This window comes from Tigriopus californicus, chromosome 6 (assembly GCF_007210705.1).
Source record: "Tigriopus californicus strain San Diego chromosome 6, Tcal_SD_v2.1, whole genome shotgun sequence".
Taxonomy (NCBI): Eukaryota; Metazoa; Arthropoda; class Copepoda; order Harpacticoida; family Harpacticidae; genus Tigriopus; species Tigriopus californicus.
This window is the reverse complement of record NC_081445.1, coordinates 5,175,425-5,186,750: the sequence shown is the minus strand read 5'-3', so window position 1 is coordinate 5,186,750 and position 11,326 is coordinate 5,175,425. Positions and strand designations below refer to the sequence as shown.

Sequence of the window (11,326 nt, the reverse complement as noted above, 5' to 3'; positions counted from 1 at the left end):
ACTCCTGTGATGTTCCTAGTGAAACATCTTTTCCTAGTGAAACATCTTTGGACTTGTTCGACCTTTTGCAAACCTACTGAACTCATTGGAGCCCAAATGGGATAAGCATATTCAATATGTGGCTGAAAAATCGCCATGTACAGAGTTAGCATCGTGATGCTGTCTCTGGACTTAAACGTGCGATATATCCAACCACATATTTGAAAAGCTTTACCCACCTTCAACTGGATATGCTCATCGAACTTTTCATTATTTTGGAGGACTACACCCAAATCCGTCATGGACGAGACTTGCTCAATATCTTTACCTCCATTGTCTACAATTGGCATGTTAAAAGGTGCAGACTCGCAGGTCATTGAACGGAATTTCATTCCATCCAAGGCCATGTCACTCTCTGTGACCCAAGAGTAGATTTGATCCAAGTCTTGTTAGGTTGAACCGATACCTTTTAAAGCTCCTATCAACTTGCCGCAAGTGCTCTTCAGCCCATAGTCAGAAAATTCAGTCTGTAGTTCCCTTACTTTTTCATCGATAGATGTCCCACACATGTGAGAAGCTAGTCTGTAATTAGGTATCAGAAAAGTTGCCACATCAATACGCCCAATTGTTAACGTCCCAACTTTACTTTTGGCCTTGTTGAGGGAACGAGTACTATTAACTGTATGTCGTGGGAACTTGCGATCTTTGTCATACATTGAACAGCTTTGATCAAGGTAAGGATCGTTAAGGATGGTAATAGTACATGTTTTCGTGCTCAAGAGGATACACTAGGGGGTTATTTTGATAGTTTAGGTAATTCCAAGCGCGTAATGGGCCGTTTGAACAGTCTTAAACGATTGAGACTAGTTTGGGCCGTTACTTGCTCTTTTTAGCACTATCAAGGCCGTCGTCACGAGTGTTATAGTATGAAAAGGAAACATAGGTGCTTTACATTTCTTTTGCATAATATGTGTTAGGTGTCTATGCTTTGATTCTTAACAATAACGTTCCCGATTCGGGCCTTGGAAGTGCTAAAAAGGCAAAAATAAAAAGTTTTGGCTCAAACTAGTCCATCCAACCCAAGTCATCCTTTTTGCCGCTGACTGTAAGAAGATGATGAAAGCATGCCTCATGAAAATATAACTTTTATCGTATTCTTTATCTGCACATTCTATCACAATCTATCAGATCCAGTTCCTTCGTAGACCAAGAAGGAGAAGAGGAGGACGGAAATAAAAAAAGCCAACTTTGAAAGCAATCAAACGTTTGTTTCACATCTTATGAGCACTTAAAATTCAGCCCATAAGGGTGCAGAATGATGGGCTTGCACCCAGCGATGGTAATATATGACGATGAATATTACTGTCGCTAATTTGTTGGGCGAATCAAGGGGGCTCACTGGTCCAGGCTTCCTAAAGCATCCAACATCACAATGGCCAACCGTCCCAACAAGGCTCTCAGACCGTTCAGAGAGCCTTGTCTCGTGCTATAAGGCAATATGTTGGGTGCATGGAAGATTTATTGCTTTTATTGTTATTTTTATTGTTCAAAGCCACTCAAAAACACAGTGTGTACGACAGAGTATTGGCACAAAAATAAGATAGGAAAAAAGAGAAACGAAGGTTGCGTTCGAGATAATAAAAGTGTGAGAAGAAGTAATCAAATTTACCCTCCGAAAAGTGGTACAGCACCGAACGCAATGACTGTCTCACATATATAAAAAGTAACAATTACACAAATACGTTAGTAGTGTCAAAAAAAAGAAGAAGAAAATGCATCAAGTAAAAAATACATCAAGCTAAAAAACGCACCTAGTGGCCCTGATGGAGACGTCACTGACTAGGAGGATGACACCATTCACAGAATAGAGATTCCTGACTAGCATTTGTCGATTGGATATCTCAAAAAAGATAACCAAATCAGCTCCAATTCCTCTCTGCTCCAAAGATGGAAGACCCCAAAGATGTAGGCGATCTAGATAACCCAGACCTACACTTTCTGTTGCCAGCCTCGTCATTATTCTTTGAACGGATTGAGATATTAGTAGAGTTCTGTAACCTGGGGGACCACACAGAAGAGGCGCACTCAAGAATCGGACGAACATATGTGCAAAATAGTAGTCGAAGCGCGCACAGGCGTCGCGTAGTGAAGAAGCGTTTTATCTATCCTACTACAGAATTTACACGACTGGCTGTCTTGGAGCAATGGGTCGCGAAGGAGAAATTCCCTTCATAATGAACGCCAAGATCTCTCACATGTTCAATCATTAGTATTGGACTACCATCAAGGAAGTAAATGGGCATGAACTTTTTAACCCTGTCGAGCAGTAATGCCTTGCTCTTGGAGACATTGAAAACTATGTGCTTTGAGACTTATTTGACCGTATTCGAAACTGAAAACAGATGTCAAAATTCACTCTTCAGGCTAGCCGTGATGAAAATGGATGGATCGAAAAGCGCATCATTGTTCTATGTGTTCAAAATGAAGCATTTGGCGGCAAATGCAGAAAATTTCTTTCAACAAGAGTGTGAAGAAGTGCGCCAAGCTCTCAAAATGAAGTCCCATTGCAATCGGAAGGGCGGCTTTACACTAGGATGGAAAACTGAGATTGAATCCGATTTGAGGATTGAAGAAGGTGTGGTGCTGGGGCGAGTCCGGCAAAAGACTTGAGTCCAGCAATGGACTCCGGTCATTCACTGTACTCAAGTCGAACAAAGAGACTCATTTTAGTAGAATCTAGCTACCACTGACATCAGTTGGTTTTTCTGCTCTGGACGGGATCGGGTTAAGCGAATAACGAACGTGTTTGCCATCTTACAATTAAGACTAATATATCATCGCATGGCTCAGTCGGTAGGTCTAGGATCACAAATGGAGTGTGTGAAACAGTGAAGAAAAAATCCCATCATGGGTTGATTCAAACGGATTTGATCAAAACTGGGCTTTATTCGACAGACAGGCGGGTAACTCCACACATATCACATAACTTTGCCAGTTTGATCTTTGGGAGGTCTTTCATGAACATCTCCGCCACCATGTCCTCCAATCGACAGTATTGCAACTCGATAATTCCACGCTGAACTTGTTCACGGGTAAAGTGGAATCGAATGTCAATGTGTTTTGCACGTCCATGATATTGAGGATTTTTGGCAAGTCCAATCGAAGGAAGACTGTCCTCAAAAATATCGGTTGGTCCATTGAAAACTTGTCCCATTCTCTCCACAAGTCGCCGAAGCCAGATAGCTTCTTGAGTTGCATTCGATAATGCCATATACTCGGCGTCCGCGATCGAGAGTGCGACGGTCTGTTGTTTGGTGCTTTTCCATGATACAGGACCTCCACCAACACGGAATACGTATCCGGAGGTTGATCTTCGATCCTCTGTGTCATCTGCCCAATCGGAATTGGAATGTTGGATGAAATTTGGATGAACCCCAATTCTTTGAGGTATTCATCCAACAGGGCATTCCAACAACTAGGGGACTGCTTCAACCCGTACAAGCTTTTTTTTGAGCTTACACACTTGGTCCTTGATTTTGCTTACTCCAAACATCTCAGGATACTCGATGGAAACGTCCTCCTCCAGTTCACCATTGAGAAAAGCAGTTCGGATGTCCGTTTGCTCCACTCTCATCTGCAGTTTGGTTTCAAAAGCTAACATGATTCGGATGGTTTCAAAATGATCAACAAGAAAGAATGTTCCGTCGTAATCTGAACCATGTTTCTGACTAAACCCTTTTGCAACCAGTCGGGCTTTATACTTCGATGGTTGACCCGTTTCGTCTTTCTTGATCTTAAAAAACCCACTTGGTCTCAACGATGTCCTTGCCTCTGGGCGTGTCCACAAGATCCCAAACTTCGTTTTGTCTTAGAGGATCAATTTCCTCGACCATGACGTTCTTTCACTCACTGCATCATCTCTATCTAGGGCTTCTGTAACACAGCAAGGGTCACATGACGCCACTGTCACCCACTCACCCAGACGATCTGTTGCCTGCCATTCTGACTGACACATTTGACTGGGGCCGCTGGATAGTCTCCGGGGGCTCGGTTTGTTGTTGCGTCACTTCCTCTTGACCAACAATATCGTGTAGGTCAAGCATATCCTTGGAATTCTGATCCGGGGGTTCACGGAAGCCAATTTGGTCCCCGTGAATGACCACACTCCAACAATGGAGCATTCTTCCACCTTCTTGATTGTACACGCGATATCCCTTGACGTTATCCTTGTACCCAATCATGATGACTCGCTCGGCCTTATCGTCTAACTTGCGCCTTTCTTCCTCTGGAATGTGTCTGAACGCAACACATCCAATTCGGCGAAGATGTGACACATCAGGTTTTGATCCTGTACAAGCCTCAAACAGAGTGGGGCCCTTAGTAGTCCAACGGTTTTTAAGATAGGGCGAAGTCTTCACTAATTCCACCCAAAACCTTTCAGGGATGTTATAATTGTATCTCATCATCATCGACACTCCTTTTCTAAGTTTCTGTGTAATGTTTTATCTTATGTTCCGGCTCTTCCCGCGTATTTTTGCTCTCGTCGTTTATGTAAAACCAGTTGGGTAGTTCACGCCTGCTCTCAGTTTTTTTTCTCAAGAGAAACATACAGTTCAACGGTTAAAATATACGGTTGATTACATCAAAAACTAACAGGTTATGGGTCACTATCACGACCATTGCTCCATCGAAGTTTAGAATGATGTCTACGGATCAACGTTTATGGGTCGTGCCCTTGAACGGATCAAATTATCCCACATGGAAAGTCCAGGTGAAGATGTCCTTGAACAAGGACGGATTGTGGGGAATTGTGTGCGGATCCGAGGCCCCTCCCTCGCCAGGAGATGGAGAACCGTCAAGGAAGTTTGTAGCTTGAAAGGATTGGGCGTTGGTGGTGATTGTGCTGTCTGTGGACCCGGGACTGTTGTACCTGTTGGGCAATCCACTCGATCCTTAAGTGGCGTGGGATACGTTAGAGAACCAATTTCGAAAGAAAACTTGGGCAAACAAGCTTCATTTGAGGAAGCGCTTTTATACGTGCCGTTTTAATGAAGGGGGGAGCCTGCAAGCCCACCTGAAATCTATGTCGGAGTTGTTCCAGGAGCTGGACGTTGTGGGTAGCGCACTAGAGGAGGAAGATCGAGTCATCTATCTGTTGGCAAGCCTGCCTCAGAGCTACAAGGTTCTTGTCACCGCGTTGCAAGCCCACTTCGAGGCCCCATCGTGGGAATTGGTCACAGAACGGTTGCTCAGTGACGAGCGGAAGAATACAGGAATGGGCGGAACAAGTGAAGTCGAGAGAGGCCTGTTGTCGTCCCATCAACAGGGATTGATCAAATGCTTTTGATGCGGAAAGCGAGGCCATATCAAGGGTAACTGCAAAGTCAAGATGGCATCCAAGTCCAAGAAATTGTTCGCTCGGCAATATCAAGTTGGAATGAAGAATGCGGACGAGAGCGTTGGATTAACGGCACACGTGATTTCCAACACCCGGGCAGAACAACCTCTAACATGGATCATTGACTCGGGAGCCACGTGCCTCATGTGCAAAGACCTCAGGATGTTTAAGGATGTGGAGGTCTTAGAGGCTTTGGTAAACATTGTGCTAAGGGACGGCCGCGGCGTTCAAGCAAATCAACAAGGCCAGATATCACTTATTATGCGAGTGAATGGCAAATTAATTGAGTACACGCTGCATGATGTTTTATTTGTGCCCGAACTATCTTTCAATCTTCTCAGCGTGTCTAAGGTATCCCAGCGTGGGGTGTTGTTCGAGTTCAATGGAAGAAAGTGTTCCATCTTAAGCAAGACGAAAGGGGTTGTTGCCGTCGCCAAGCAAGGCGATGGTCTGTATCACCTATGTCATGTGCCTCCCTCTCTCGGGGCCATGATATCTAAGGAAATGGAGTCTGAAAGGAATTTTCAGATCTGGCATCGTCGCATGGGACATCTCGGCCCTAGCGGACTTGAGGAACTAATCAGAAGAGATTTGGCTACTAGTATGAGCTTGGTAACGGCGAGTTCAAAGGACGTGTGCGAGCCCTGCGTACAAGGGAAGATACACCGTTCGACGTTCGTGCGAGAAACTGGGTCTCCCTGCGTACAAGGGAAGATACACCGTTCGACGTTCGTGCGAGAAACTGGGTCTAGTTCTTAGTGATTGATGTATGCGGGAAAATGGGTGTATCATCTCTTGGGGGTGGGGAATATTTCCTAACATTTATTCAAGATAATACGCGGTTGTCTGGACCTATGTGATCAAAAAGAAGATCGAGGTCTTCATTGTATTCCTGGAATGGAAGGCCAAAGTTGAGAAAGAGTCCGGATGTCAGTTAAAGGTGTTGCGAACTGACAATGGAGGAGAGTACGCGCCTGATCCATTTTAAAAATACCTCACCAAGGATGGAGTTCAACATGAGCTGACAATCCTGCGTACACCCAAGCAAAATGGTGTATCCGAGCAGATGAACCGAAAGCTTGTTGAGGCCACCAGCGCCATGTTGTTCGATGCCAAGCTTCCTCTTCGGTTTTGGGCTGAAGTTCTTTCAACGACCACTTACCTACGTCATCAGAGCCCTAGCAAAGCGTTGGTTGGGAAAACGCCGATAGAGGCTTGGACAAACAAGAAACCAGATTTGGCGCATTTACGTCATGTTGGGTGCCTGGTCCATGTGTACGTTCCCAAAGAAGAGAGGGGAAAGTTGCACCCCAAATCAAAGCCCCTGACCATGCTTGGCTATGGAGATGGCGTAAAATGCTATAGGCTATTTGATTGGGCTCAAAGGCGTGTGATTTTAGGCGGGACGTGAGATTTGACGAGCTTAAGAACGGATTCCGATCTGAAGGGTATGAAAAGCCAGGTCAGCTTGTCGTCCTTGATGGTGCTCATGATCCCATTGTTGTTCATGACGATACTGGGCGGAATTTTGAGGTTAATAATCAAGAACCAGAGGATGAGCCTGAGGAAATAGAAAAAGATGACCCTCGGATGTTGAATGATGGTGAATCTCACCCACGCGCACGGTGCATGAGAAAGGAGCCACAGCACTATGGTGAATTGACCTGCTCAGCGATGAAAGGGAATATGGGTCCCACTACATTTCACGAAGCTCTCATATATGACGACTCCCACCTGTGGAAGGAAGCAATGAGTAATGAGCTTGATTCCCTCCAGGAGAATGACGTGCAAGAGTTGGTGCCACAACCAAGTTAGGCAACTAAAAGGGAGAAGTGGTCCGTGACGGCAGAGGTCGCTTGCATCTAGCTTCGTGTACGCCAGACAACCTAGATTGATCTGGGACCGTGGGGAATCGAGGTGGCTAGTGATTTGTATCCTTAGTCAATTGATGATTGTTTGCGGCCCTGATAAAAGAAGGTCGAACTATTGATTGTTTCCCCTGATTAGGGTTATAACCGAAGGCCTTAAAATAGGTCTATGAAATTGAAGCTCATGTACTAGGTGCTCTCCATCTTTGAGAGCTATCAAGGTATTTTTACCTAGTGCTTCGGTCAAGAGTTCCATGCTTCCGTTCACCACGGGAATTTAATAAGTCAGGACCTTTCACCCCTGGCTGGTGGACGGAACATAGTACTTCTTTTTGGTGACGCGACCCCGGGAATATTCTTTTCCTGCAAATAATTTTTAAAAAAGTGACCCGGTCATATTTTGGGCTCTGCTATAGCCATGTGTGGACGAAGAGAAAACCGGCTCGCGTCAAAGAACTACATTAATTTCTAGACATTGGATGTCGGAGGACCGACCACTCGGTTGGCTAAACAGTACAATAAACCGGTTTGCAGTCAATTCCCAGGAGACCATCCATTGTACTGTTTTACCAGCCCAGTGGCCAGTCGTCCGACATCGACTGTCTAGAAATTTATGCGCAACCCAAGGACAAATACGTCATTGGAACAAAGTGGTGTACAAGGCCAAGCAAGACGAGCACGGAAAGGCCGAGCGGTACAAGGCCAGGTTGGTTGCCAAGGGCTTTGCACAACAATATGGGCTGGATTAAGATGAGACATTTTGTCCAGTTGTAAGGTTTGAAACGATTCGAAGTCTCCTTGCCATTTCTGCTGCCCAAGGATTCTTCATTCATCAAATGGACGTCACTACCGCATTCTTGAATGGCGAAATCGATGAAAATTTATATGTGCGACAACCTGAAGGCTTCGAGGTGGCAGGCAAGGAAGGCTATGTCTGTAAATTAAAGAAGAGCCTGTATGGGTTAAAACAATCTCCCCAATGTTGGAACTTCACGTTGGGCAAAGTTCTAAATGGACTTGGTTTCGTCCAAACTATTGAAGATCCATGTTTGTAAAACTTGAGGGGAGAATCCAACAATATCATCTACCTAGCTATTTACGTGGACGATCTCGTTCTTGCTGGGAAAAGCGAAAGCGATCTGGAAAGGAACAAAATGAGGCCATCCACATGCTTCAAGGCCCAAGGACCCCGGCCGCTTACGTCACTTTCTTGTCATCAGTGTGGACCGAAACATCGGAGGTGACATGATTTTCATGGGACAACCACAATTTGCCCGGGGCTTGTTTGAAAAATCCGGAATGAGCCAATCCAAGCCGGTTGACGCGCCAATGGAAATCAATGTGAAATTGGTCAAGGCCAAAGAAGAGGACACATCGGTCCACCCCACTGAATATCAATCAATCGTTGGTGGCCTGCTGTACCTCGCAATGAGAACAAGACCTGATCCGGCATTTGCCGTCGCTACCATGGCCAAGTTTGGATCTCAGCCTAGGTAAGAACACTGGAGTGAGTTAACCAGATTATTTAACAGATTATTATTAAACTAATAAATTATATTATTACCAGATTTATTAGATCTTGGAATCTACTATTCTTGCACTGGCGCAAGTAAAGTGGTTGAGTTCTCGGACTCAGATTGGGAAGGAAATCCTGAAGATCGGAGATCCATATCCGGCTATGTGTTCATGTTGGCCGGTGGTCCAGTTTCGTGGAAAAGACAGAAATGAAGGGGGGGGGGATAATTGTATCTCATCATCATCTACAAGCCTTACCTAAGCTTCCGTGTAATGTTTTATTTTATGTTCCGGCTCTTCCCGAGCATTTTTGTTCTCGTCGTTTTTTTGTGAAACCAGTTGAGTAGTTCACGCCTACTCTCAGTTTTTTTACTCAAGAGAAATGTACACTTTTTTTGGTTAAAATACATGGTTGATTACATCAAAATTTAACAAGGGAAGCCTCCATCAATCATCATGGCACGAGAGGATTCAATTAATATTCGATTCAATAGTTCAGCCACGCCAATTTACTCCGGATTTCTCGGGACAGCCAGCTCGTGCTTGATTCCCTCCTTTGCGTCAAGAAATCCTCGAACTCTCTTGAGGTGTACTCTCCTCCATTGTCAGTTCTTAAAGCCTTGAGTTTGCGCCCTGTTTCCTTCTCTACTTGAGCTTTCCAATTCAAGAAGATCTGAAAAACATCGCTCTTCATCTTGAGAATGAAAACCCAAACGTAGCGTGACTTATCATCCACAAATATCAAGAAATAATTGCATCCCCTGAGAGGGGGCTGGCTCCCCCATCTTGCCGCACAAATTACTGTGAACAAGTCCAAGAAGTTGATCTGCTCGTCGGGTTGACTGCTTGGTAAAGGATTGTCTATCGAGCTTCCCTCTCACACACGGATTACAGGGTGTCAGATTCCGGACTTTCTGAGCGTCGAGTCCATTAACCATTCCTTGACTGACCAATTCGTTGATCCCGAGATGTCCGAGCTTCTGATGCCTCTTCTTTACAATTGAATCTTCACCAGTGACAGCATTTGTCGCAGCTTTATCTGAAGTACATCTTAGGTGATTCAACTTGTCGAACTTCATGGCAACAGCAAAAGTGATGCCCCTCGAATTCTGAAATTGGCATGTATTGCGGTCAAATACAGCTTTAACTCCTTGATCAGATGATTTGGAAATACTGATCAAGTTATGCGCAAGCTCGGGAACATACAAAATATCATGCAGTGAGCAATTTCGACTTTGAACACCGACTAGGGTCACAATCCGAATCTTTCCCATGCTTTGTGCATCTACGCATCCTCCGTCACCAAGCGTGACCCGTACTGGATTGTCCACCGAGATCACTTCTTCAAAGTCATCCTTATCTTTGCTCATGTGGCATGTTGCGGATCCATCCGCCCCCGGAATCATGCCTCAATGAGATAATCTGAAGCAATCCGAAATCTGTCGCTTCCGACTTATTTCCTCCAACATGGTTGGCTTTGGCATCCTTGGAGTGGTTTTAGAATTATAATAAGGTGGTTTTTAACACCGCAAACTAAATGGTTCGCCTAGAGATTTAGAGGTTTTCTTAAAGTGACAATTACTCACCGATCGTATCTTATTGGTGATGGCCTTTATTTGAGTGAGAGCCACCTCGTATTTCCAAACCAATATTTCGCACGCGTTGGAAATCTTGAGAGTTCTGGGCTCGGACCCTTGAGATTCAGCCTCATTATCGGGACTGAGTAGGCATGAGATCAAGGCCAAAGTGTTCTTGCGATAATTTGAATTGGATCGCAAAATCTCCTTGCAGGCTAAAAAAATCAAATTCATGGGAATGATCCATTTAAAAAAAAATCCCCAGAACATTTGTGAAATCGAGCTAGGGGCTAATCATACCTTGGGACGCTTCCAGATCGCTCTGACATTCAGGCCTGTCTGCAATGGAAATGGTGGCATCGAAGGTGTCTTCTATCTTTGGACGATCGACGGAGAGTTTGTGTCTCTTGGATGTCTGATTGACGGAAGCTTCATGATCTTCAGCTTGGCGTTTGAGTTCCTCGTTCCCATTACTAGGCTTCCAATTTGTCTCCGGCATTGAATCCCATCCTTTGATTGGTTCGGCCACCTTCTCGTCTGACTTCTTTGAAACTGCTTTGTCGCTTACGAGATTGACATTCGTGAGCTGGAGTTCCTTCCGCTCAGTATCTTTAGCCGGTATTTCAACCCCTTGACTTGAAACTCCTTGATAAGCTCCCAAAGTGACGAGAAGGACCAATACCAACCCAATTGTGTGCTCACGACCCATGATTGAAGAATGAGACCTCGTTTCACTACCGGGTTCCCACGAACTGTGAGGCTGAGAGAAGGAGCCTATTTGATCAGAACGTAAAAGTGTGTGGTTTAGTTGAAATTACTCGCGAGGTGGTACTTGTTGATTGGTTTAGGAACGGTGTCTGAAGTTTCTGCCTGTCTCCTTTATGACTCTCTCTTTTGGTTTGCAAGTGTTGGGAAGAAATCGAGGATGGTAGGAACACTTGTGGAATTCTGAAGAGAGTTATTTCGTAACGCTGAATGGTTTTGAAATA

At 44.8% G+C, this 11,326-nt stretch overlaps 1 protein-coding gene across 1 annotated transcript in view; it reads right to left on the bottom strand.

The window, feature by feature from the left end:
* Positions 1-9,247: 9,247 nt before the first annotated feature.
* Positions 9,248-11,326, bottom strand: part of LOC131882453 (uncharacterized) — a 12,783-nt gene continuing 10,704 nt past the window's right edge. Inside the window, exons 2-4 of the mRNA XM_059229598.1 lie at positions 10,638-11,111; positions 10,347-10,552; positions 9,248-9,433 (exon numbers count right to left, since the gene is read on the bottom strand). Coding sequence (XP_059085581.1) covers positions 9,248-9,433; positions 10,347-10,552; positions 10,638-11,046 — 801 coding nt within the window. The 5' untranslated portion in view covers positions 11,047-11,111. The remainder of the gene's footprint in view (positions 9,434-10,346; positions 10,553-10,637; positions 11,112-11,326) is intronic.